The following is a 27,240-nucleotide window of genomic DNA, read 5'->3' as shown; positions in this document are numbered from 1 at the left end:
GTGATGAGGTAGGGGAGGCCGGGGAACTACAGACCGCTAAAGGCAGAGAGGGAGTTTAGGAGTCACTGGGCTGGAGTGTGGAGGATAAACTGCTGATGGTCCCAAGTCAGGGAAGCCCACTCCCAGCTAGTGAGTGCACCCTTAGCTCATCGTGCACTCAGGGAGCGAGTCAGCCCCCTCACCCAGCTGTTCCAGCCCCATAGCGGCTCCTGTAGTTTTCTTTGGCTCAGGGAACCAGAGGCGTCCCCTGAGCCCTGGCCCCCCTCTACCGCAAAGCAACTGGCTTCCATTACCCCTGACAGCTCCAGAGCAACAGCCCAGCCCCCGGCCCCAGCCTGGCTTAGTGCCGTTCCCTTTTATGGTGAAGCTGAGGGAAAGCAAGAAGTGAGGGGGAGTAGGTTTGGGCTGGGCAGAGGGTTGTAAAGCCCCGGGCTGCCTCTCCCTCAGGAGAGACCCTCGGACATCTACCCACTGTCATCTTTTTTCTCCTCGGAGGCCCACTCTGCTTACCACCCACACGACCCCTTTTGCCGCTCCCAGCCCTTCCTCCTTTCCCCACTCCCTGACATCCGGGGGGTGATTTCCCACTTGGCCGAAGTCCCACGGTTTGGGTTTTGATTCCAGGAGGGTCCGCCCCATTTCCGACGCCCACCTCTTGGGGTGGGATGGAGGGAGGGAGTCCGACTAAGGGAGGCATCGGTCAGATCACAGGCAGGATCGTTCTTTTTGGCGTATGTGGGGCAGAAAGGCTGGGGCGCCAAGGAGAGGGACCCGGCCGCCCCACTCCAGTCCCCATTCTACACCGCCTCTCATCCCTCTCCCCGCCGCCCGGGCCAGGGAGGGGACCCTGAGGGCAGGGCGCAAAGGAAGCACCTGGCCGGGCCGGGAAGCGAAGGATGAGCAGCAGCGCGGGGGCCCGGGACAGGAGAGGAGGGGGGCACCGACTAGACTCAAGCCAAGCTCCTCGCCCGGCCCGGCCGCCGCACCCTCACTCTAGCCCACTCCTTAGCTCCAGCGAGGTTGCCCTAAGGCCGCTAACCGCGTTCCGGGAAGCGCCAGCTGCAGTCAGCTGCGCCGCACTGAGTCTGGAGGGCGCGTCCGTCCAGCGACCCACACGACGGCCCCTCCCTCTTCGGCCAGACCCAAGACCCCGCCCCTCGCGAGAGCGCCACGGGAGCAGGCGAGACGCTGAGGCTAGAGAGGCCTTACCGACCGAGCCTCACAACCGGAAATGCCTGGTTTGGAGCCTAATTGGCTCCGCAAACTTCCGGTCCAGGTTTACTACCTCAAGCTCGTCCACAGACCGCGTCGGAGCCGAGCCCAGCTGATCAGGTAAGAGGAACGCAGGCGCGATCCCCGACCCATAGGCTGTGACTGGACCAGCGGGGGCAAGGACGGGTCCTGGTTTGGGCGAGGAGTCCGCTGGCCCGCGTCTCAGGCCCTCCTCTTCTCCTCAGCATGATCACGGACGTGCAGCTCGCCATCTTCGCCAACATGCTGGGCGTGTCGCTCTTCCTACTTGTCGTTCTCTATCACTACGTGGCCGTCAACAATCCCAAGAAGCAGGAATGAGAGTGGCGCTTTTTCTGCCCCAGGTAACGGTCCGGGGCTGTAGCGCCTAGACCCTGGAGAGTGAGCGGGAAGGCCGCGCCAGGACCTGCAGGGTTCGAGACTTCAAATCAGAACGTGTTGGGCCAAGCGTGATACAATCCAGAACTGGGCCCCTTTATCCGCACAAAGTAGCGAGTGCCCAGCCCCCTTAAACTGCTCCCTGCTAGAACGGGGTGGGTACCGTCAACTCACTCAGTCCCCATCTTTATGTGGTTCCCGATTTCCAAGTTGATAGTATGGGTGCAAGGAGGTACTGACACCCTAAGTAATAAAGGTAATGATGCCATCCAAGTATGAGGATTTGGGCTCTTCACTTAAAATAGTCCTTTTCCAAGGTTGTGAGGTCTTTAGGCATAATTTTTTTGTGAGGGGTTGCAGAAATAGAGAATTCTATTTCAGGGGCACAGGGTGCTTATGCAGGGGGTGGCTACTATAGACCTAAGTCATAGATAAGAGTGGGATGGGGGTAGGTTGTATGAAGGGCTTGTAAACCAACCTGTAACAGTGGGTGAGGACTGTAAGGGGGAACAGGCTGGATGGGAGTTGATTCTTAAAGATAGCGCCAGAGGAAAGCTGCAGCATTTTCCTTACCTCAGGTCTTTCCCCCTCTTTTCTAGGGTTCCAGGACATAGTCTGAGGCAAGATGGAGGGTGTGAGGGGCCTTCACACTTCACTTCATCCCTTCTACCCATCACAGCATACAAAGCAACTACACCTGGATTTTTCCAAACAACTTTTATTTCCTCAAAGTCTTCCTTAACCCTATGGAACAAGAAGCTGCCACTGAATAGGGCCCAGTATAGGGGCTACTTTCTTTTCTACTCCCTCCCCCCAATATAAAAAAATATATATGTTTTTGTGGTCCCAAAATCTTGTGCTGTGGAGGGAGGGAAGGGGTGGCAGGTCCCTGCTTTGTCCTGTCTCAAGGTGATGCTTTGCAATGTCTCAGAACAGTGTGGTGGGTGTTCTAAGAAGTTACATAGAGTTGTCACGTGGAATCAGCAGCTGAAAAGGGGGACTAGCACATTTGTCACTGTGTTCCCCATTGTGCGGTCATATCCTGGGCTTGAAGGCATCAGACCCGGGGAGAAACAGTGAATGGAGGAGATTTAGGGACAAAACAAACCTCGGTTTGGCCCAAGGGCCCCCCACTATAACAAATCCGAGACTGGGAGTCAGACAGACTACAGGAAATAGGAGAAAAGGCGGGGGCGGAGCGGGGCCGTGGGGGCCCGGCCTGAGGCAGCCTGCAACAGAGAAAAGAGAGGAATCAGGGTTGCAAACTCAGCCCTTCTTCTGGTCTTTTAGCCAGGGGCCGGGACATGAGACAGACAAGATGGGGGAGGCTAGGTAGGTTGGGCACTGCACAGTGGTCTGATAGGGGTGCCTGAGGCCCTGACTGGAAGTTGTTCTCTTGTCTGCTGGAGTGAAGAATGAGAGCATGATGGAAAAAAAGTCAGCGACTGGATTCTTACTGGAGGTACATTTAGTCCTTAAGGGGTCAAAGGGAGAAGGGGAGGAAGAAAATGGTCCTGAATGGCAGAAATGGGAATAAGAGGTGGAATGAGGGGCTGGACACTGGTGCTCACCGTGGTGTGCAGCGGGGTCCCAGCTCCGGCTCACTGCTCTTCTTGGTCTGGGGGATAGGGGATGTGGGGCCCGGAGAGCCTCTCATCCCTCTGCGAGTCGGCGGTGAGCCCTGGGCCAACCTGGGCCTAGCCTGTGTGGACAGGGGGAGGCTAAGAGGCTGGATTCTTCCATGGACGTTCTTGCTTCTAAGTTTCCACATGCACGAGTGTAGTATATGGGTCAGCATGGGTACTAGGACCTTGAGTTCTTGGGCACTATGCCTAGCTGAGAGGGTCAGGCAGGATAATAGCTAAAAAACTCGGGTTCAGTCTATGATTATACAGTCCAAGCTTTACTTAACTAGGGGAGGCGAAAGGACCCAGCATTTAACCTTCATGGCTATACCACAGCCAAGATCTGGAAGAGTAGAAAAGCACGATGTGGAAAGATGTTGGAGTATTAGTAGGTCTACTTCAGAGCCTTCACTGCCTCAGCCCCTGCCAGAGCAGCTTAAGCTTCACCCATCCAGGCAGCTTCTGCCTATACCCAACTTCAGTCAGCCTAGTATGGGGATCTGGACTGAATCGGAGTGGGTGGCACAGCTGGTCCTAGGAGCAGCAACCAGATGTGTTACCTGGGGAATCCGGGACCCCTCCTGGCGGGAAGTCTCCTCGGGCAGGTCTGGGCAGAAAGAGAGGAGAAGCTAAGGGCAGGGGCAGGCAAAGCCAAAGCTAGCAGGCTGAGGTGAGGGTATGTCTGGCAGGGATGCTGGGATTGGAAGCAAGCAAGAGACCTGGCTGAAGGGGACAGGGGGCACTCGACAGACAGGCATTCAGGCATCAGAGCAGCTCTCTGCTGTGGTTGTGGGGCAAGGATGTAAAGCAGGGCTGGGCATCTTCCCTCCCGTTCCCCAGGTGAACAGCGCCTTGCTGGGCTCTGCCAAGTGTTGTTAGCCGGGGGCTGGGGAAGACCCCAGAATGTTACCTGCAGTCGGGTCCTAATACAGGGGATCCGAGGTCCAGCCCCCAGCAGACCTTTCCCAATCACCATGACGGCCTCTGTCTTGTCTCCTGAAGACAGGAATGAGCAGCTGCTCCCTAGGGAACAAAGGAAGCTGGGATCAGGACGGGGCCATGGAGAAGAGGTAACTTCCTTTCCATCCGGGTTTCTCAATACTGGCACTGTTGACATGTTGGACTGGATTATTCTTTGTTGTGGGGGGCTGCCTTGTATGTTTCAGGATGTTTAGCAGCCATCTCTGGCTTCGACCCAGCAGATGGCATTTCTTCTCCTCCCTCCTCATCACTGTTAACAACCAAAAAATTCTCCAGACATTGGCAAATGTCCACTGTTGTGCAAAACTGTCCCTCGTTCAGAAGCACTGCATGCTCTCGTCTGGTCCAAGGGGTGGAATGGCAACTTGGGGCTTGACTCAGAACCCACTTAAGCTGAACTGCTTTGAATTTGTTAGTGTTACCCCAGTTGTGTGTGTAAGCATTTAAGGATCAAGCAGCACCAAGACCGGTGGATTCAGGGCTACCCACCGAAGAGAGTTAACAGGTTGGGAGTAGCAGGCTCTGAGGGAGGCAGAAGATGTCAGACTGGAGTCTTAGAAATCATTCCCATCCAGTCCGTTACATGGCTGGATCTAGAACTTAAAAGGAAAGCAGATGGTCTAGGCTCTCTATGTGAATGACACGATCCCATAATATGTGTGGTGATGATGGGTGAAAAGGTCTATGCTGTTTTCATTCTTCAATTTCGTCTAATGTTGCCCAGCTCCTGGAGTCGGGGAGTATGAATAAATAGCAGGTAGGAAAAGTCCTCAGGTTCAACTGTAAAAATAAGATTAAATGAGATGATGTGCTTAGAGCAGTACCTGCCACATAGTAAACGCTCAGTACGTGGTAACTTATTTTATTATACAAAGACATTCATAGAATTCCAGCTTCCTGTACAAGGACATGGATGTTAGTTTAGGGATTTAGGATAATCCAGGAGAATAACTGACGGCCCTGGTCTGGAGTGGCCTGCATAACATGAAGTCAAGAAGGAGGTGCAGGTCATATGGCAGCAGAGCTGGAGGGGTTTCTTCAAGCCTAGTCAGGACTCTGGCCTACACCCTGGGAGGTAGAGAAGGAAGGAGGTCGACCAACCCAGATTTCAGTGGCAGTGAGTACAGACCTGATATGCTGAGTGAGTTGGGCAGTAGGCAGGAGCCCATGTGTGAAGAGGCTAGGTTAGAACTAGCAGGAGTTGGGGATGGGGCCAGGCTGCTTGAAGTAGGGCGATGGGTCACTGGCTGCTGCCGCCGTCTCCTATCCTGGCTTCGGGGCTCTGAGTGGAAGGGACACAAGCAGATAAAAGGGCAAATAAGTGAGGTATTGTCATTCCACTGCCCCACTGGCTTTCCCTTGTCAGCAGATGCCTGTTTTCCAGCTTGTTATCACACCAGCATCCCTCTTCTGAAGTAAATCTAAGATGGGTAGAAAGACCTCATCACTTACTCCAGCTCTCCTTGTTCATCCAGCCCTCGTCCTGCTTTACCTCTGTAGCTAACTAGCCTACTCACACCAGTTCATTCTTAAGTTACTGAGCTTGGCTTTTTCTCCTCCCTCTAAATGCACCTCTTCAACTACTTGTCCTGTCCCTAAATGCCAGTATCCGTCACCATTTTATCCTCTTCTGCTCTATGTGGTCAAAACTCCTAAGTCTCCCTCTCGCCTTTTTTTCCTGAGCTGCAGTTCTGTCTACTGGTTGTTTCTACCTGGCAGTGTCTCATGACCCAGTGTCTCATGATCCCTTGCTTCCTTTCCTTCTCCCTATCTTGGTGAAAAATCTGCTAGAAACTTTTGTTTGATCTTTCGACTCCTTCACATTTAGATTTGTATTTAACCCAAAACTGGACAGTTCATCCACTGCCTTCTCTTGAATTCCCTCTTTATTCACCTTTGCCATTACCAGTGTCCAGATACAATCTTTATCTCTCATCCAGGCTTTTAAAAAAATATTCTCCACTGGCCTCCCTAGCTTGAGTCTATTCCCTTTTATAATCCATCCTTCACACAGGTGCCAGAAATTATTATTCTAAAATACAGACCTGATCAAAAATCATTTTGGCTCAGACAAGGGGGAGATATTGAAGGTCTTTTACAGGATAAAGTTCAAATGTTTGAACATGGCATTCAAAGCCCCACCTACTAAAGGTCCAGTTTACACACCCCCAGTAGGATGCTGACTTGATCCTCTGCTATAGCCTCTGTGGCTACTGGCTGTGCTGTTCCTCTGCAATGCCTGTTTCTTCTTCCAGTGAACTCTGGACATCTTACATGTCTCATCTCAAATGTCACCTCTATGAAAGCCTCCCTGACCATTAAGAGTAAAATTAACTGTTCTCTTTTCTTTAATTATTCTTTGTTCCCTCGGGTGAAGGAAACAGCAACCCACTCCAGTATTGCCTGGAAAATCCCATAGATGGAGGAGCTAGTAGGCTACAGTCCATGGGGTCGCAAAAAGTCGGACACGACTGAGTGACTTCACTTTCACTTTTCTTTCTTTCCCTTGGCGAGTAACTGTTTATGGTTTCTGTCTCCTTAACTAAATGTTAGTATATGTAAAGTACTTATAACAGTGCCTGGCACATAGTAAGCGCTCAATAAATGTTAGCTAATATTCTAATCGAAACTTTGAGTTTCTTGAGGGTAGGGACCTGGTCTTTTCCAACACTATGTTTCCAACACTATATCTCAGGGCCTGTAAAGTACTGCCTGGAAAAACAAAGACTTTAAACATTTTGTTTGCCTGGATAACAGACACCCACTGCAGACCATGAACTGACTCAACAATCCCTGTCTAAGGGCATATGGTTATACTCTTATGGGGCAGCTCTCTTGGTCCCTTCTTTGTGGCTAGAGCCTTACTGCTACAGATTCTGAAAGGTGGGATCCCAGTTGGGTAGATGGTGATGAGAAGGGGCAGGGAGGTGCTCAGGCATGGCAGGTCCCTCCTCATCATAGGGTAACAGCAGGTACCAAATGTTCTCAAACCAAATGAGCCATTAACTTCTATGGAGCTGAATTTGATGCTGATTACAGGATGCCAGCTGACTTCTAACGAAGCAACATGTGTTACATGTAAAAAGTCTCATGTAAAAAGTAAGTAGGTAACAGGAATTTTATCTTGTCTACGCTAGCAGTGACAAGGGTACTTCTGGAACATTCCCAAACCAAATTTTAAAAAACTGATACTTGTATGAAAAAGGACAAGAAGAAAGGGAGAGATCTCAGCAGGAAGCTACTCTAGCTTTGAGGAGGTTGCCAAGATGCTGGGTTCCAATTAGAGTATAAGACCACAGACAGGAGTCAAAACCACCAGACCTTAGGGAGCTAGAAAGAGTTGGCACAGCAATACCAACAAAACAACCGAAGTCAGGAACTCAAGGCCACAGTTAAATAACTTGAAACATTATCCACCACCAAAGACTCAGAGATGCTGCAGAGCCTAGACCTTGGTAATGGCTTCAGTTAAAACATGGACGTCAAGTGACAGTGCACTTGGGTCACTTCAGATAACGAACTTCATGACAGAGGGAGAAACAGCAGGAGATAGATGATCTGACACAGAAGGATGCTGGAACCGTGTTAGGGGATGAAGTTTCACCCTACCCCAAGAAAGGATAAAAGAGTGCAAGCGAGAGAGTGAAGGCCTCTGGGATGTTTGTAGGTTCCAGTAAGGAACCAAGTGACACTCAAGAAGATACAAAGCAAAATGAGCAAACAATATAAAAAATGCCAAGTGAAATGTAGGGATCAAGGGAAAGATATTAAGGATACATCCCTGGAATCCTGCTGCTAAAGAGAGTTTCAGGATAGGAGACAAGTTTGGTTTAGGAGAGAGGCCTGATCTGAAAAATGGGAGGCATTTAAAGGTAGCGCTTAAAAGCCTGTCTTAAGATGTGGCAGGGCCTGCTTGTAAATTTGGCAGTGTAAGCACACAGCCCAGCTTCTCGTGTTTTGACTTCTGGGCCCTGGTGTCATCCATGCTTATCCAGTCTCATTGTGACAAGAATTACAGGGAGGACCTCCAACTCTTCTTGGTTCTAAACTATAGAAACGGCAGCTTAAGGCTGAGCGCAAGTGGTGATGGGACCAGCTGTGCATCTGTGACTAGTTTCAAGAGGGTGCAGCATGGTCATCAGCCCCAAGGTTCCATCTGGGAGCAGCAGGTCAGTCCTGGGCAGAGGCCCGAGACGCAGAGCTAGACTGCATCTCACCACCGTGTGAGTCAGAATGGATATTCTGAGGGCTCACAATTCTGGAGCAGTTGTGTACCCTTTGCCTAGGTCCGGCATCATCCCCACTTTCCCCAGACATCTTTACAACTGTCCCTCCAAGTAGCACTCAGGTCTCACTGGATCCCTAGGACGATCACAGACCTGAATAATGCCCTTTGAGGGGTGGATAGGCAGGGAATCCTCCATTCACCTCCCAGCTTCTTGCCTTTTATTTGTTCAACAAATATTTGGAAATCATTTAATAAGTGCCAAGCGTGTTGCTAGGTGATAAGGGAATAAACAGATGTGTTAGGAAACATTTCCTGCCATCAGATAAGTTTTAGTCTGAGGGCATATGGCTATTTAACATGAAACTTTTGTTTTCATGGGAAAAGGTAAAAGTGGTGATGGAGCTGGAGGCCTGGAGGCTTCCTGTGTCCTTTGACTCAGTTCTCAAAGGAACCTCTACTCTTCATTGGCCTTGAGGTGCTCCACCAGAAGCTGCCAGCCAGCTGAGACAAGGCATCTCGGAGGCCAGGAAAGAGTTCTGGTAATCTCAGCTTTAAGTGCCAGAGCTGGGATGGATTAGAGTGGCCGTGGTAGGCTGATGGCTGAAGGCTCCCTGCTTTACTCTTAAGCCCCTGCCTGGTCTTTCACCAGTAGCCTGCTGTGTAGGCCGGAAGGGGAGTGCCTTGGGTGCAGTTTAGGGAGGTCCAGGTCTTTGCCTGATCCTGAGAGCAAGTGCCTTCTTCAGTCATGTGTCCTAGGCACCTCACTGGTGTCTCTCTCCACCCCCAGCCCCCCCAGCCTTGTTTTCATGAATGCATAGCCAACAGGAGGGGGAGCTCGTTTATTCTCCGCCCTCTACCCAGCAGGTCCTCTGAACTGCCTGCGTCTGCTTTCACACCACTAAACTACCCACTTTAGCAATGACATTAGCTATTCCCCAGTGATTCTGGCACTGTAGCCAGGGGGGTGCTGGGAGGCAAGGCCTACTCGGGCTCTTTCAGCCTTCTGTCCCCGCAACATTTCTATTCACCCCAAGTTGGCTACTTTTGGGCTTCTAAAATGTCATCCCCCAGCCTCTGAGGACAGGCCCAGCCAGAGTAGTTAGCTCCCTGAGGCCCTGCCTTAAGCTGCTGGCTGGGATACCTAAATCTTGTCTGAAGTTTTCTAGATAGCCCAACCTCATGTTCTGTTCTAGCCAATAAAGGACTGCCACTAACTAACCTACAGTTACATGGGATATTTTTTATGCATTAGTGGGAATTTTCTTAAAAATAAGTTCGTAAGTAAAAACAAAAACAAAAACCTTCAGCAATCCCAGTTTGGGGATTTGGAAGGTGTATTCACAGATGCTTTTTAGTTAGATCTCAGAGAGATGAGGATCATGATTTTCTTATCCTGGAAGACAAAAGATGCCTAGATGTGGTGAGGGCCCAGAGCCAGGTGTGTGGAACCAGGAGATGTCACAAAGCTACAGCACAGGACAAAATGAAGAAGTTTTCCCAAGGTGAGTTGAAGATGCCATGTCCAGTACCACAGTATGCATCAGAGGTCCCTATCCCAAGCCAAGACCAGTCTCCCATCCTAGAGTCTTATCAGGGACTTTGAGATGGAAGTGGCAAAAACTGGAGCACCAGCAAATGCTCAGGAGAACACAGGAGTCAAGATCTCTGGGTCTGCTCTTTCAGCTCCTTACAGTAGTCCTGTCTGGCGTTATGAGGAATCTTCCTGACCTCCTGAATTCAGAGATAGTTTCTTGTTCCTACAAATATTTATGCAAGTCCACAGGGTGTCCTGATTCTCAAACCAGCTCTCTTTCTGCTTCTAAGCTCATTTGCTGCTGCTGCTGCTAATTTACCTGGGGGAATATAGCTTCTCACTTGGTTTCACCTGCACCTGAATGTGGAGGACTCTTAGATACAACCCTGATGCCACCTCTCTGCATTTTGGCCCTTTTTCTGCCTGTGAAAGACACTCAATTGTGTCCGACTCTGCGACCCCATGGACTATATATAGCCCATGGAATTCTGCAGGCCAGAATACTGGAGTGGGTAGCCATTCCCTTCTCCAGGGATCTTCCAAACCCAGGTCTCCTGCATTGTGGGCAGATTCTTTACCAGCTGAGCCACTAGGGAAGCCTTTTTCTGCCTGTAGGACATCTCCATATAGCTAGCTCGTGACATCCAAGCATGTCTAAAATAGATAAACAGCACTCTTCAGACAATGTCTTAATGTCATGACATACTCCTTTAGCTTGTAACCATGAAGCTCTTAAGTCTTTCTCTTCCACCACCAGTGAATCCCTCCACTTGTTTCTATTAAATACCTTCACAGACCCTGGTACAGGCACTCGTCTCAGGTATAAACCACTGCAAGGACCCCTTCTCCCATCCCTGCCTGATTTCTATAGAGAGTTCACAGACAGCTCGCTTAAGCAGATCTTTTGTTCCCATCATGAGAGAGACAGTCACTGCCATAGGTCTTTGTTAACACATAATCTTTTGTTCTCAAGACATTTCAGCTTCTTCCTCCCACCTTTCTTCCTGATTCCATAGGGAAGGGTTTGCTCTTCGAATCAGCTAGTGTGCCTGCTTGTCGTCCTCTCTACACATAGCACTGGTCCTGGCTATCACTCTCATCTCTGGATGTTCTTATTAAACCATAAACCACACCCATTCCTCAAAACCACTTCTCAACTGATCATCCTTTGGGTGATTACTCTTGTGTTTATCCATAACAGTGGCTCCCCTCGTTCCTTGCTTACAGTGCGCTTTTCTGCTGTGTTTACAGCCCTGTGTCCCTTATGAAGTTTCGAGTCAGTCCACCAGAGCAGTTACTTTGTACTGACTGTGCCTATTTTCTATTAGTTATTTGGGGGAAGTAACAAAGAAGCAGAGTATGTTTCTCACTCAAGGAGCTAAATACAGCACTCTACATTGGGATGGGGGTGGGGTGGGTGGAGTAGGGAAGATGTTAATAAAATATTGACTAAAAACTGCCTAGAATCCTCCAGTGATGATCTAGAAAAGGCTCTTTACTGTTTGCCTTTTGTAGTCAGGGAAGAAGATTTAGGGTTCATATTCCTTCTATGAGTTAAGAACAAAAGAAATTAAAAGAAGAAAAAGTATCCAAATTTAAGATAGGAAACTCAAGTATGCCAGAATGCAAAAAGACATAAGTTTGAATAACTGCCACTTAATAGCTGTGCAACCTTGGACCAGTTAACCTTCAGCACCCTCAGCTTCCTCATTAGAAAAATGGAAATACCACCTATCTTCAGGGTCCTTGTAAGGATTAAATGAAATAAATACACGGTACTATTTTGTTCACTGTTTAACGCTATTTAAACATAAGGCATTATTACTGCTTTAATACTCAAACAGTGTACAAAAGTGTCCTTTCTCAATGAAGACAGACTCTGAGTGGGGCTTGGAACCTAAGCAGAGGTAACTATGGGGTCTGCCAGGGACAACATCTTATTGGTCAAAGCTGGTGAGGACCACTGCTCTCTCTCCTGTGGCTGCTCTAATCAGTGGTCATCTCCACAGCCACTGACGCCAGGGCATGTTTCTGCTCTGCACCAAAAGTTTTGTTGCAAGCTGAGCAGCTGTGAAGTGCTGACAAGGACAAGTGCAGCTTGAAGACGAGCAAAGCTCAGTTTCTAGTGTATAAACCTCTATACTCTGGCCAGACTGCTGTAGCCCAGAAGCCACATACAATGTTGATTTCTGATCTACTGCTTTTTCCAGGAATAGCAGTGTAACAGTCGCCCTACTCCAGTCCAGGTCACTCCCAAGGAACAGCTCTGAAGTCCCTTCCTCTTCTTTTTCCTTAAAGGCCCACCTGTTTCTGGTCAAGCAGGGTCTTATTGGCCAAACCTAGAGGCACAGTTGAGGGACTGTGGCCACCGCTGGAAGGGACTGGATTGTGAGCCTAGTACAGAAGCTGTCTGTAGTTCCATTTTCTTTGGAAAAGCTGGCATCCTTCCAACACTTTCTGGAAAGGCTCTGAAGCCAGGAACAAGTTCAGCCATAGAGATCCTGGGTAGGATTCACCATCTCTGCATGGTGCTGTGACTGATTGTGAGGAAACCTTATCCTTCCTGCTCCCAAGACAGACCAACACTGTCCTTGACGTGGAGGCTCCATGTCTCAGTGTGACCCTGCTCTAGCCAGTGATTCTTCCTTGGGCACTTCCTGCCTCCCAGCAGTTGCTGAAACCCAAGACCCCGGGCTCCCGTCTCTGCCACACAGTACCGTCTGGAGCTTGTGCCGCAGGGAACACCAAGGTCGCAGAAGAGGCTGCAGATTCTGCTACAAACTAATTTTATTGATTCACCCCTTGGTCCCAGGCCGAGTGTGCATCTTCAAGCTCTCACTTCCCCCAGCAATGCCCCAAACAACCGAACACCTGTTGCAGGGGCTCCCAGACTAGCTTACCTCTGACGGGGCCCAGCACCCGGTGGCTGACCTTTTGGGTGCTAGATCCCAGGCCTGGCAGCCCCGCAGGCCGGCTGCCATGAAAAGGAAAGCTGGGGGAGTTCTTCATCTGTGGAGAATTTTGTTGGCTGCTGCTGCTACCACCAGCACTTGTGCCAGTACTAAAACTTCGCGCACGGCTCAAGGTGTTTTCAGAGCAGGAAACAGGCAGTCCGCTGCAAGAAGCAGACACCAGTTAATCCTGGGTCAGGAGGTTGTCTTGCATCGTCCTCCCTGGTCTGATGCCCAGTACAGCGTCACCTCTGTGGTGAAAAGTCTCAGGGACTCATTCCGAGGTGGCAGGGAGGAATCTGTGTCCACAGATAAGGAACCTAATGTGGGGCATCTCAGGCTGCCTGGGGGCCCTTGTTCACACGTGCACACTCCTGCTGAGAATATACTAAGAGCCATGTGGGCTGGCCCTGGGCAGTTTTAACTCCCAGTGAGGTCCCCATTGTCACCCTGGTGCTGCCCTGGGCCCCTCAGACATTCACAACTACAGGAAGGTGAGACCCACCCCTGGGGACCCCCACCCTAGTTCTACTTGATTTTGTGCAGGGCTCTGGAGCAGGGAATCCCCTAAGCTGCTTTTCCAACATCTTGGAAGTATGTAGTGCTACATAAATGGGAAGAGGATCCCATTCTCCGAAAAATGCAGTAACCTTCCTAATCTGCATTCACCCTGGAAACATTCACCACATGGTTCTTTTGGTTGGGAATCACAAATTCCTTGGAGCTCTTTGCTCTAGAGCCCTGTTCCAGTGCCCCAGCCTCTCGCTCCCCGCTGCTTGTCTTACTTGTTACTTCTGGGTGGAGTTCGAGAGCCTCTCTTCTTGCTGATGCTCATGTTCACAGTGGTGCTCAGGCCTCGGCTGCTGCGCACGTGTTTCAGCATCCAGGCCCGGAGGTTTGTTAGGCTGCTATGCTCTGACAGCACGATTCGGGGCCACGGGTTGCACTCCGCCATGTCCAGAGCTGCAATGGCCATAGCTCGTCCCACCTGTGGGGAGTCCAATTTGGCTCAGTGTCTTGGTCTTCCAACCCAGGAAGCTGTTTCCATACATGGGTGCTGTGTTGGCTTGAGATGCACAGCCCACTGGAAGGGAAGGAGAGGCCGGCCTCACATTTGCTCAATGACTATGTCAACTGTGGTGCTCAGGCTATTTACTGCAAAGTGGATTTAGGGCGGTCCCCTAAATTGCTGCCCATCTGGGGCCCTCGTCATTATGAGCAGGGGCAGGTGGGCTTTCAGGATAGCCCCAGGCAGGAGTTCTACCAGCAGGAGAAGGCAATGGGATTTCTTCTGTAACCCACAGTTCTTTCTGTTCCTGTCATGTGCCCCAGGACACCGGGATCATCAGGACCTCTGTAGAGGGGGTGCTTTGAACTCATAAGGGAACTAATCCAATAGAAGGGGGAAGATAAACTCACAGGCAAAGAATGTGACTCAGCACAAAATCATAGGAGAGTCTCTATGGCAGGGCTGAGGATCAGAGTAGTGCCCATTCATCCCCTTGATACCTTTACAGTCAGAGGCCTGGTGCCTATTAACTGAGGAAAACCACGACCATGGTTGAGAGTTGAGACGGCGACAGTGGTGAGCCTTGCCTCAGAGGACCTGAGAGTCAGGTGGCAGAGGTGAAGGCCTTTCCAGACTTTGAGGTTTCCCTTTCCCCATTCATCCCCTGCATTCGTACCTGCTCAAACAGTTCCACAGTGTATCTGGAAGGGAAGGCCGGCGGGGGAGGGGGGCTGGCACGCCCGTTGTCATGGCAGGCGGCAGGGATGCTGTTTACTGAGCGTCCAGTGTTGTAGTTGCATTCAAGTGTGTAGCTAAGACATGGAGACCTTTATCAGACAGAATCTGGACAGAACCATGGGGGACAGACTAGGTGGTCTACGAGATAATCAGCTGGGGTAGAGTGTGCACAAGTAGAAAGGGCTGATCCCCAGCAACTAGCAACTGACTCTGGCACTTCACAGAAGAAAGGTCCCCCAAAAGGTAGTGTCCCAGACTAAAGACAACCACACAAACTGTGAATCTGTCCTTTGGGAAGACTTCATCCATCCCCTGCCCCTCACACACCCTACACTGGGTTATTGTTTTCTTTGGGCAGCTATTTCATCCACTGTATCTCAGTTTCCATCCAACCTGTGGATTATCCCTGAGGCTTTGTAGATTGCAACCCGGCCGCTTCCCTCTTTAGACTGGCCATCTCTGCGGTCTCGGGCATACATATTCTTCTCTGAGAAATTGCAGCCCTGGAAGTCAAAGTGGGCTGAGTTCAAGGAGATGAGCTTTGGATACAGCATATTTTCCACCTGTTTGGGTGAGGAAAAAGGCAACTCAGAAGGAGAGACAGAGAGAAAGAAAGGATGGGGCAAGGAAGAGATGCCTAGTGTGGGGTCATGTGCCTTCACACAGCACACAGACACCTTCAGAACCATCAGCAGTAGTCAGCATTGCTTACATCCTCACTGAATGTTTGACAATATTTCTAGGTGTTGGGAAGGTATGAGTCTACCTCTTTTTAAGCCCTTCTCTCCGAAAATATAAAATTCTCCTTCTCCCCTGGTGTTCCAAACTCTAGAAAAACTATGATGCTAGTAGCTTGACCTTTCAGAGGTCATGATGTAACACAATGAGGTGCTGCCCCTTCTTGGCCCCTGCAGCTCGTTCAGAATAAGCTGCCTCTTGCCAGCCCCAGGGCTTCCTGCCAGAAGGCCCTACTCCCTCCGCGCATGGCCTGAACTTCATCTCCTGACTTGCAAAACTCCCCACACTCACATGACATTCTGCAGATTCCCACCTGGGTGTTCTCGTCACTAAAGCTGTTTCCATACATGAAGCAGCCCCTTTTGGAAGCATGTCCGTGCAGGTCCACGTAGTAAGCAACACCGCTCTCTCTGGGGGGGATGGCATCGGGGGCCAGCTGCTCCACCTCAGCTGACTCCTGTGGTGTAATCCACACGCTGTTGGGCTTCTGCTCGGCTACCTCAGTCTGTGTCCACGCCTCAGGTTTATCCCCGCTGGATGAGCGCCCAAGGTGAGCTCTGTTTTGGAGACTGTCGGCTTTCTCAGGGTCAGAGAGGGGAGCATCAGGAGGGAGATGGGAACTGTGCTGGTGCTCAGAGGGACTCTGGGAGTTCAGCCGGGAATGCACGTGGTGGTAGAGAAGCACAGCTTTAGCCCCATAGATGGCTGGGTGCAGGACTGCATCAGGCTTCAGGTACTGGCGGTTCAGATTCACTCCACGCGAGTCTGTGCTGTAGGGAGACAAGGACCAAAGCAGGGGCTTGAGGGCTGGGCCAGCGAAGGAGACACGTGGCAGATGGAAAGGAAACTGACTTATGAAACGAGAGGCTGAAGCTGCAACAGGAAAGACAACTGACGCTGGCCCTCTCCCTGGTCAGCTGTTATCCTTCCTACAGAAATCTAAAAGACAGCTCCCTCTACCAGATGCACCTATGGATATGCTGGCTTTACTCCCCTAGAAAGTGCCACTGGATGGGATCGTATTTGTTCTCGGCTCACTGGATGATCACAGGGACTTGCCTGTGTTAGGGTGCAAGAGGACTGGGAACACAGACACTACATATGAGGCTAACAGCTGCCACTGAGATGCAGGTTATAACGGGACTGGGAACAATCCACGTGGCTGGGCACGCCTCTTACCGGTAGTGACCCCGGACAACCCCATCAGGGTTCAACATGGGAATCAGCTTAAAGACAAACAGGCGACGTAGGGTTTGGGCCCGGGGATCATCAGGTCGAAGAATGAAGTCCAGAAAACCGTTGAAGACAAAGCTAGATGGAGTCTCCCCGGGATGTACCCTACTGCTTAAGAAGAATATCTGAGGTGAAGAGGAGAGCAGTTATTAGGTCATTTGCTCTATATTCCAGGGTAACCACGTGGGGATGGTGGTGGGACGAGGTGGAAACAGCCATTGGATTTCCAGCTGGTTGAGTATGCAAACTGGAATAGGAGCTGTCACACCTGCCTCAGAACGTAGGCTGAGGTCGTGTCCACGGGGCCGAGGGATAATACGGCCTCAACCTACCAGTGGTGCCTGGGGCTGGGCCAAGGCCAGGGTACTACCTTTATGCTATTTCTACTCACTCTCTTGCCTGTGAAACGGAATGGTCGGGGGGTGCTGGCATCAGGAAATAGCTGCTCTAGACGGGGCTCTCGATCTTCTCGAAGCCCATGGCAGGAACTGATCGTCAGTAGATCTACACGAAGTCCATCCAGAGAATAGCAGAGGGTCTCCCGGTGGTAATAGATGGTATCCAGGGGGCTGTAGGTGTGAAAGTTATTAAGCCAGAAGTCCCCGAAGTCCTACCAACCAGTGGACATGGTCACCAGCCCAGGATTTGTAGGATCTGGTCCTTCACCCTAACCTTTGGGGCCTTCTAGTCCCTCACAGTGTTAAATGAGCCTGAGGATTTGGGTTGGGTCTACATTGTCAGTGGAGAAGAAAATGGCAACCCACTCCAGTATTCTTGCCTGGAGGATCCCAGGGACAGGGCAGCCTGGTGGGCTGCCGTCTATGGGGTTGCACAGTCAGATACGACTGAAGAAACTTAGCAGCAGCTACATTGTCAGAATGCAGGGAATACGACAGGATGAAGTTAAAGTTTTATTCCCCAGTTTATGGTGCCCTAAGGTAGACTACTTTGCATAGACACAGAGAGGTGGCCTCTCTTGGGGCAGGAAAAAACAAATGTGTGCTGCGCAGTGGCAGTGCTGGCTAAATTCTGGGTGACTGATGGGACCTGGGATATTAAGAGACTTGAAGTAGGCAGGTGATGAGTGGATGGTGGGATGTCAAGGTCACACAGAAACATCTGTCAGGGGTACCTGAAGTCCCACATGCTGTACAGAGGAAAGAACAGATGAGGTTTGGGGTCAGGGTTCTGAGGGCAAACTCCAGGAGTAGCAGAGGTGCTCTGCGGTCCAGGACTACGTGACAGGAAAAGAATGGGGTTGGCACCTGCTGTGGGTAGGGCTGTTCTCCAGAAAGCGCTGGTCTAGCTGGCTTAGCAAATCCTGGCAGTCACTGTAGGAGAATGGGTAGCAGAAGGCGAAGAAGGTGGTAGCCCCACGGCCTTCCACAAAACGATGAATGAAGGATAACACAAACTGCGTCTCTGTCATCTGAGGAGCAGAGGAGGAAGAGGGAGGGGCAACACGCCATTGGTGTCAGAACTAAGAACCTACTGGGTCGACCATCAGGAGCTGACCTCACACCCCCATCACTTTTACCAACACCCCTCCCTCTGCGACACCCCATGACAACCAGCTCCTTCTGGGCTTCCCGAGGCAGGGGCTTATCATGGACTCCAGCTGGCACCAGAGGGACCCAAGTCTGTCCTTCCTCCTCATGGAAAATTTACCTCAAAGGTGGGCCGGTCTCGAATTCGTTCCCAGCGTGGCCGAGTGGGCAGTGTACGCACAAAGGGAGCCATGCCCTGGGAATACAGCTTGCTTTGCTTGTTCATGTTCATGATATTGATCTTGATGAGTTTCCCTGGAGTTCCTCCTCGGACGCTGAAGTAGAACCATGACCTAAGGGCCAGAGTAGGAGAGACACATCATTCTACACAGGAGGGTTGGAGAGGGGCTATGTGGGGGGGTTGGGGGTGGAGAGGGGGACTGGAGCAAGCCAAACTGGGAAAGGGCTACTGGGTAGAGAATGAGGAGGGGGATGGGGTGGGAGAGGAGGGGTGGTGTGCTGGCATGAACTCTCAAAAGGCTAACAGAAGACGCAGGACCCCCTCTCTTCCTTCTTCCACCCTCCATTACTTTCTTCTTACCTGTTCCCATTCTCAAATTCCGTTTCAGCACAGTCTGGTCGGGTCCACACATTGAATTCATAGTCAGGGGAAGAGGCAATGCTGCTGGTGGAGGCTGATGCCCCACCCGCTACTCCTTCCCCATCATTAGACACAGATTCTACCTTCTCCACATGGGCTAGGTTCCCTGAATCAAAGCGAGAACTGAACAGCAATCCCCCACAGCGCAGCTCCATGGTGGGGCTGGGAAAGCATCCTCCTGCACCACTCAGGCCCTGAGAGCTGGGAAAAACGTGGGGTAGGGAGGAGAGGGAAGAAAAATGAAAACGTGTTCTTTGGGTATCGCTGGGTAAATGAGAGCTCCTCTAAGGGAGTACCATAAGAAGAGGCTCTCTTCCCCTTTAAAAAAGGTACATGTGGACCTCCAGCAAAGGCCAAGAATAAGCAATATTCTGTCCCCACACTAAGGGTTATAACTGACTTCAAAGGACCCTATTTTACCACAGTGTGGCTATTCCAAAATGAAATACTCAATGACTTAAGTATGTCGAGAAACACTATAGACTCTAAGCTTCTTTGCAGCCCAAAGATGAGAGAAAATAGGTCCAACTGCCCAAATCTAGCCATGATACACCAACTACAACATAACGCCAGCTTGAAAGATGGGTCATTCTGGACCTCCAGTTCCTAGACTGGCTCCCTGCTCTGGAGAAGAGCAGAAGGGAGAGAACCAAGGTTCTAACTTGAGATAGACAGCTCTCTCTCTCCACTCCTCTGCTTTCACAAGTACTGACCCGGCATTTTTCTGCTGCTTCCTGAGCCCTGGAAGGGCTGGTTCTTTTTTTTATTACCCCATGCCTATTAATTATGAAAGAAAACTAGACATGTGGCCTTTGCCAAGCCAAAGTTAACTGGGCAGAAGCTACCTGCTCACATGGAGACTGCAGCTTAATCCCCCTAAGGGTACGAGTCTATTCCACACCGCCCCTCTAAGCACCGAGGCCCCTGAAAAAGATACCCTAGTAGCTGTGGGTCAGTAATGGGTATTCTGAGTATCTCTAGACAAGTGGCCCATAGAGACCTACTTGGGGACGGGGGATGGCTTCTCGACCCACGACTCCGAAGGACCCTCACACCAGGACCGAGCTTGCCCCAGCTTGTTGGCTTGGGATGGGTAGGGGCGGACTCACACTCGAGGGAGGCTAACAAGGAAGGGCGTAGGGGTCATAAGTGAGGCCACAGGAGTGGGGGCGGGGCGGGACCAGCCTGGGCGAGGGGCGGGGTGGCCCAGCCGGGTGGGCTTTCAGAGGGGCTGCGGGCCGCTGAGCGCTGAGAAGGGGGCGGGGCCGGGGCCCGCACTCCACGCAGAGCCCCTCACCTCTCTCCGGGCCGGTGATCCCGCTCCCTCTCCCGCTAGCAAGGCGCCACCTGGGCCCCGGCACCCGGGCCCTCCACCCAGGACCCAAACAAAACCCGAGCGCCGCGGTGCCGGGACCCCGCTCTGCCAGGAAACAAGAAGTCTCACGCCTATTGGCCGCGGGCACAGCTGGCTACCCGCCCAGTAAGGCACGCTGCCATTGGTCAGTACACCGGGGTTCCCTCGCACGTTTAGCGGGTACCTGAGCCGGTGCTGTTTGCGGGCTCGACCTGCAGGCGCGGCTGGAGGATTCCACCCGTGTCTTCTCGGAAGACGGTTAACGGCCTTGCTACCGGGAGGAGAAAAAGGCAGTGATCAAAAAGGAACCTGAAAAAGACTCACCTGCAAAATAAAAGGACCCCGTGTGAAGCTGATCATTGCCTACCGTACTCCTTTGTGTATTACAAAACACCCACAAGGTTCAGCCACTCGCGGTTGGGGAAGTCTTCCAACGCATGGGGCAAAAACCGAGTGGAGGATGCGGGCATCGATCCCGCTACCTCTCGCATGCTAAGCGAGCGCTCTACCATTTGAGCTAATCCCCCAGCTGCTTTTGGCTGCTTTCCTTTTGCCTTACAGGTTGTTCTGCGGTGTCCGCTGACCAGTGGACCCGCCGTGGTTGGGGAAATTCATTTGGCTTAGCACTGAGTGCAGTGGGACCGCGGACCGGATTTTTTAAAAGCAGGCATATAATAATTATACATAAGCAATAATAAACCTTATTTAAAAGCACAGATTAGCACTCCTTTGCATGTAACCCACAAGATAGCATAACCGTACCTCGAGTGTTTACCGCACACATCTTTCAAGGAACACCAACAGTGCGCAAACTCAGTGGGTTTCTAGGTAAGCTTTTCTCTTGCGAGGAAGAGAAGGTTAAAAAGATCGTACGAAGTCCTTCGAGCCGGAATCGAACCAGCGACCTAAGGATTGCCACAGCTCACTCACTACAGTCCTCCGCTCTACCAACTGAGCTATCGAAGGCCCCGCTGTTAGTGGCGCCTGCTGCTGTCCCTCTAATACTTACCAAGGCCACACTCCAGGGTCTCAAAAGCTTTGAGGAGGCCTAGCGCCCACCTTCTAAAGAAGCTCCTCCAGGCTGCACAGAACAGAGGAACCCGGAAGCAGAAATGCGAGCAAAGGACGCTGCCAAAAGACCTGCTTTCCAACCTGGACCAAGGCAACACGGACCACACAGGTCCCTTCCGTTTCCGTGCTTTTTACAAAACGATAGCCCCCGACACTCCACCCGCGGTGGCTTCTACAGGACTGCGGACGCTTAGAGACCCGGCCCACGACCCTGACTTCTGATTTCTCCAGCCTGGCCAGCATGCCCACTTGCTCTACTCTCGCCAGGCGCCTGCGGGGTTTGCAATTCCGAAGGCTTACGTTCGCTATTTCCGCTCCTCGTTTCCCTCCGCTGTCTCCGCGGGCGCCAATATAGTCCTACTTTCCTCCTGATAGGAAGGACATTCATTCAGTCAATTAACCCATGTTTGTCGGGATCCAGTCTATGAGCAAGAAAGATACAAACCACGGAGCTGCTGGAGGCGAGCGGGGCGGCCCAGGGGCGGACGGCGCGAGACGCCGTGGGCTTAGCGACGCCGGACGCGGCCCGGAGCCCGGGGGGCAGTCGGGCCGCTTGCCTCCCCTAGACCCCCGCCCCTGCCCTCCTCACACCTGCGTCTCCTTCCAGGGGCCTGGCTTGCCAGCCCACAATCCTTTGCCCACCAGAAGCTCCCGGGGTTTTAAAACAAAGAAACGCACCTAGAACCCATTTCGTGTGTGCTGCTCGGCTTTCTGTATGCCGGGGTGGGTGTGCGGGGAGACCCGATCTCCACTGCCTGCTCTGCGACCACCGCCTGAGCTACCCCAGCTCACAGTCGCCCCAGGCGAATGTAGGTCAGACGACGGTTTCAAGCCCCTGGCGACTCCGACATTTTGTGGGGTCCCTCAGCTCAGTTCAGTTGAGTCGCTCAGTAGTGACCGACTCTTTGCGACCCCATGAACCGCAGCACGCCAGGCTTCCCTGTCCATCAATTCAACTCCCGGAGTCCACCCAAACCCACGTCCATTGAGTCGGTGATGCCGTCCAACCATCTCATCCTCTGTCGTCCCCTTCTCCTCCTGCCCTCAAACTTTACCAGTATCAGTGTCTTTTCTAATTAGTCAGCTCTTCGCATCAGATGGCCAAAGGATTGGGGTTTCAGCTTCAATATCAGTCCTTCCAATGAACACCCAGGACTGATCTCCTTTAGGATGGACTGGTTGGATCTCCTTGCAGTCCAAGGAACTCTCAAGAGTCTTCTCCAACACCACAGTTCAAAAGCACCAATTCTTTGGCGCTCAGCTTTCTTTATAGTCCAATTCTCACATCCATACATGACCACTGGAAAAACCATAGCCTTGACTAATCGGACCTTTGTTGGCAAAGTAATGTCTCTGCTTTTTAATACGCTGTCTAGGTTGGTCATAAATTTCCTTCAAAGGAGTAAGCATCTTTTAATTTCATGGCTGCAATCATCATCTGCAGTGATTTTGGAGCCCAGAAAAATAAAGTCAGCCACTGTTTCCACTGTTTGCCCATCTATTTGCCATGAAATGATGCGACTGGATGCCATGATCTTAGTTTTCTGAATGTTGAGCTTTAGGCCAACTTTTTCACTCTCCTCTTTCACTTTCATCAAGAGGCTTTTTAGTTCCTCTTCACTTTCTGCCATAAGGGTGGTGTCATCTGCATATCTGAGGTTATTGATATTTCTCCCGGCAATCTTGATTCCAGCTTGTGCTTTATCCAGCCCAGCATTTCTCATGATGTACTCTGCATAGAAGTTAAATAAGCAGGGTGACAATATACAGCCTTGACGTACTCCTTTTCCTATTTGGAACCAGTCTGTTGTTCCATGTCCAGTTCTAACTGTTGCTTTCTGACCTGCATACAGGTTTCTCAAGAGGCAGATCAGGTGGTCTGGTATTCCCATCTCTTTCAGAATTTTCCAGTTTGTTGTGATCCACACAGTCAAAGGCTTTGGCATAGTCAATAGAGCAGAAATAGATGTTTTTCTGGAATTCTCTTGCCTTTTCCATGATCCAGCAAATGTTGGCAGTTTGATCTCTGGTTCCTGTGCCTTTTCTAAAACCAGCTTGAACATCAGGAAGTTCACGGTTCACATATTGCTGAAGCCTGGCTTGGAGAATTTTGAGCATTACTTTACCAGCATGTGAGATGAGTGCAATTGTGCGGTAGTTTGAACATTCTTTGGCATTGCCTTTCTTTGGGATTGGAATGAAAACTGACCTTTTCCAGTCCTGTGGCCACTGCTGAGTTTTCCAAATTTGCTGGCATGTTGAGTGCAGCACTTTCACAGCATCATCTTTCAGGATTTGAAATAGCTCCACTGGAATTCCATCACCTCCACTAGCTTTGTTCATAGTGATGCTTTCTAAGGCCCACTTGACTTCACATTCCAGGATGTCTGGCTCTAGGTGAGTAATCACACCATTGTGATTATCTGGGTCATGAAGATCTTTTTTGTACAGTTCTTCTGTGTATTCTTGCCACCTGTTCTTAATATCTTCTGCTTCTGTTAGGTCCATACCATTTTTGTCCTTTATTGAGCCCATCTTTGCATAAAATGTTCCCTTGATATCTCTAATTTTCTTGAAGAGATCTATAGTCTTTCCCATTCTGTTGTTTTCCTCTATTTCTTTGCATTGATCGCTGAGGAAGGCTTTCTTATTTCTCCTTGCTATTATTTGGAACTCTGCTTTCAAATGGGTATATCTTTCCTTTTCCCCTTTGCCTTTTGCTTCCCTTCTTTCCAGAGCTATTTGTAAGGCCTCCTCAAACAGCCATTTTGCTTTTTTGCATTTCTTTTTCTTGGGGATGGTCTTGATTCCTGTCTCCTGTACAATGTTACAAACCTCCATCCACAGTTCATCAGATTCTCTATCGGATCTAGTCCCTTATATTTCTCACTTCCACTGTATAGTATAAGGGATTTGATTTAGGTCATACCTGAATGGTCTAGTGGTTTTCTCCACTTTCTTCAATTTCAGTCTGAATTTGGCAATAAGGAGTTCATGATCTGAGCCACAGTCAGCTCCTGGTCTTGTTTTTGCTGACTGTATAGAGCCTCTCCATCTGTGGCTGCAAAGAATAAAATCAATCTGATTTTGGTGTTGACCATCTGGTGATGTCCATGTGTAGTCTTCTCTTGTGTTGTTGGAAGAGGGTGTTTGCTATGACTAGTGTGTTCTCTTGGAAGAACTCATTGGCCTTTGCCCTGCTTCATTCTGTACTCCAAGGCCAAATATGCCTGTTACTCCAGGTGTTTCTTGACTTCCTACTTTTGTATTCCAGTCCTCTATGATGAAAAGGACATCTTTTTTGGGTGTTAGTCCTAGAAGGTCTTGTAGGTCTTCATAGAACTGTTCAACTTCAGCTTCTTCAGCATTACTGGTCGAGACATAGACTTGGATTACCGTTGACATTGCATGGTTTGCCTTGGAAACGAACAGGCTAAACTTTAAATCTGAGGTTTGTGTTGTTACCGAATGCATACCAGGGTTCACGCCTGTGGGCATCCACAAAGCAGGTTAACATCTTCCCTTTGATTTAACTTCATTCTGCAGCTGCAAAGGCTACCTCCCATTGTGTTGGAGAGCATCAGCTTGGGGTGGTTTTCTTGGAGAGGTGTTTACCACGCTCTCTCTTTCTTGTGAGAAGGTGGGGTCAGAAAGCAGAAAGTGTTTAATTACGTTGCTTGGGGCTTTTGTTTTGTTTTTGAGGGAAATTCACATAACATACAATTAACTATTTTAAAATATGAACAATTCACAGTCTTATGGACTCTATGGGAGAGGGAGAGGGTGGGAAGATTTGGGAGAATGGCATTGAAACATGTAAAATATCATGTATGAAACGAGATGCCAGTCCAGGTTCGATGCACGATACTGGATGCTTGGGGCTAGTGCACTGGGACGACTCAGAGGGATGGTATGGGGAGAGGAGGGAGGAGGGTTCAGGATGGGGAACACATGTATACCTGTGGTGGATTCATTTTGATATTTGGCAAAACTAATACAATTATGTAATTATGTAAAGTTTAAAAATAAAATAAAATTTAAAAAAATAAAAATTATCTGAAAAGGAAAAAAAAATATGAACAATTCAGTGTTATTTAGTACATTCATAGTGTTGTGCAAATGATCACCTCTCTCTGGTTGAAAAACTTTTTCTCACTCTGCAAGAACAGCTGTTAACCCTGAAAGTAAGCACTCCCATCGCATTTCACCCAGCCCCTGGCAACGACTAATTGGCTGTCTCCACGGATTTACCTTATTCTGGAGATTTCCTATAAAACAATAAAATATGTGACCTTTCATGCTTGATTTCTTTCACTTATGTTTTGAGACTCGTGGACACTGTAGCATGTACCGGTACTTTGTCCCTTTTATGGCTGAATAATACTCCATTCGGTGTCCATTCTTCTGTCTTTTCCCACCTTTTGGCTTTCATGAATAATAGTGCTACAAACATTCGTCTACAAGTTTCTGTGTGGATGTATGTTTTCATTTGTCTTGGGTACACTCAGGAATGGAATTGCTGAGTTTTATGGTATTTGTATGTTTAACTCTTTGAGGAACTGCCAAACTGTTTTCCACAACTGTTGAACAATTTTACATTCCCACCACCAATGTAAGAGGGTGCCATTTCTCCACATCCTTGTCAACATTTATTTTCTGTATTTTTTATTGTAGGCCACGTTTCAATAAGTTGAGCTCAATTAGTAATAAGCAATTTTCTGTCATTAAAGTTTTTTAAATCATCATTTGACTAGCCATTTCTCATCTGCTTTGTACCAAAATTTACTGAAATATTCATCTTATTGTTGGACAATTTACATCCAAAATTTTCATGATTAATACTGCTACAATAAAAAAAATACTGCTACAATAAATGTTGTTATATGTAAATCTTTGTTCACATTTCTGTTTACTTCTGTATCTTCTAGAATATATTCATAGGAGTGGAACTACTTGGTAAAGTAATATGAAACTTTCTAGGCTTTTGACAAATGTTACTAAATTACTTCCTAGAAACATTATACCAGTTTCTATCATAGCATTCACTGAGTAAATCACTTAAAAAATTTTTTTGTCAACATGATAGGCAAAAATAAGTGGTATCTTATTTTAAATTTGCATCTCTTTGGCAGTGAAATGGACTTTTCCTCCCAAGTCTATTGTTCATCTGCATTTCTTTTATAAAGCATCTTTCATCTATATTTTTATTGTTGCTTAGTGATTTTCTTACTGATTTGTAATTCTTCAATAATGTGTTTATGATAAGCCCAACAAGGCAACAGAGGCCTTGACCAGCCTACCAACCAGACCATTCCATCCAACAACAGCAGAATACATATGCTTCTCAAGAGTACATGGAATATTCTCTAGGATACCCCACGTATTAGGTAATGTCTCAATAAATTTAAAAAGATGTAAATCATGCAAAGTATGATTAAGGTAAACCACAGACTTCAGATGACAGTGCTGGGTGATAGTGGCGTGTCGGTACAGGCTCACTGAATTTGACAGTGGGGGAACCTCAAGTGCAGGCGTAATGACATGGTGCTTTTTGCTGAATTTTGACATGAACTTAAAACTGCTATAAAAAAATCCATTAAAAATAACTTGTGTACTTAAATAGTTAAAGTATATACTGAGGCATAGTCAACATTTCAACTCCTAATTCTAATAGGTAAAATATTCAATAGGTATTTGCTCATACACTGAATGGTGAAAATTCTTATACCTCAGGTCTGGGCAATGAAACCACTGGTTAAGAATGGAACACCACATAGAGAAAAGCAAGGTCCTTTGCACCCTCAAGTCCTTTGGGGAGCAGAACCAGGAAGGTGATTAGAAAACCAATTCATCACTTTAAGTGTTCACTTAAATCCAAATTCCTTCAGGAGAGATAAGACATATTAAATGCTCAGAGGTCATTCAACCATTGAAATTTCTGTATAATTGACAACTGGGTGACTCTGGAATAGGGCAGAGCAGGTATGCCTGTCTCTGTGGG

General features: G+C 49.3%; 2 protein-coding genes, 2 non-coding genes and 1 pseudogene across 19 annotated transcripts; 1 reads left to right on the top strand and 4 right to left on the bottom strand.

Annotated features, from left to right (window-relative positions):
* Positions 1 to 25: 25 nt before the first annotated feature.
* Positions 26 to 813, bottom strand: LOC147362878 (uncharacterized; annotated as a pseudogene).
* On the top strand, positions 435 to 2,481 carry OST4 (oligosaccharyltransferase complex subunit 4, non-catalytic). The gene is made up of 3 exons (XM_086326004.1): positions 435 to 1,332; positions 1,458 to 1,595; positions 2,229 to 2,481. Exons 1-2 carry the CDS (start codon positions 1,232 to 1,234, stop codon positions 1,570 to 1,572), a joined length of 216 nt encoding a protein of 71 aa, XP_086182130.1. The 5' UTR covers positions 435 to 1,231; the 3' UTR covers positions 1,573 to 1,595; positions 2,229 to 2,481.
* On the bottom strand, positions 2,332 to 21,642 carry AGBL5 (AGBL carboxypeptidase 5). Of its 16 annotated transcripts, none has more exons than XR_015136556.1 (17): positions 21,178 to 21,308; positions 20,353 to 20,439; positions 18,755 to 19,015; positions 18,335 to 18,506; positions 17,932 to 18,095; positions 17,058 to 17,235; positions 16,613 to 16,791; positions 15,747 to 16,203; positions 15,089 to 15,258; positions 14,634 to 14,769; positions 13,734 to 13,936; positions 12,898 to 13,112; positions 5,365 to 5,517; positions 4,165 to 4,277; positions 3,815 to 3,861; positions 3,201 to 3,331; positions 2,332 to 2,858 (listed from the first exon to the last, which is right to left on the bottom strand). XR_015136556.1 is itself a non-coding variant. In XM_086325961.1 (16 exons), exons 3-16 carry the CDS (start codon positions 18,967 to 18,969, stop codon positions 2,687 to 2,689), a joined length of 2,658 nt encoding a protein of 885 aa, XP_086182087.1. In that variant the 5' UTR covers positions 18,970 to 19,015; positions 19,819 to 19,935; positions 20,112 to 20,236; the 3' UTR covers positions 2,332 to 2,686. The 16 variants fall into 16 exon arrangements, 8 of the variants coding, with proteins under 8 accessions (XP_086182087.1, XP_086182091.1, XP_086182089.1 ...); XR_015136558.1 differs by lacking the exons at positions 20,353 to 20,439; positions 21,178 to 21,308 and adding exons at positions 19,819 to 19,935; positions 20,112 to 20,236; XR_015136559.1 differs by lacking the exons at positions 20,353 to 20,439; positions 21,178 to 21,308 and adding exons at positions 4,725 to 5,015; positions 20,112 to 20,236.
* TRNAA-AGC (transfer RNA alanine (anticodon AGC)) lies at positions 20,623 to 20,695 on the bottom strand. The gene has a single exon. It is a non-coding gene; the product is annotated as a tRNA-Ala (tRNA).
* On the bottom strand, positions 21,046 to 21,134 carry TRNAY-GUA (transfer RNA tyrosine (anticodon GUA)). Its single transcript is given in 2 exon segments — positions 21,046 to 21,081; positions 21,098 to 21,134. It is a non-coding gene; the product is annotated as a tRNA-Tyr (tRNA).
* Positions 21,643 to 27,240: the final 5,598 nt, after the last annotated feature.

The sequence above is a fragment of the Bos grunniens genome, chromosome 11 (genome assembly GCF_055505025.1).
Source record: "Bos grunniens cultivar Pamir isolate PY7600 chromosome 11, Bosgru_T2T1.0, whole genome shotgun sequence".
NCBI lineage: Eukaryota > Metazoa > Chordata > Mammalia > Artiodactyla > Bovidae > Bos > Bos grunniens.
The sequence above is the reverse complement of the archived record's forward strand: the minus strand, read 5'-3'. Positions and strand labels throughout refer to the sequence as shown.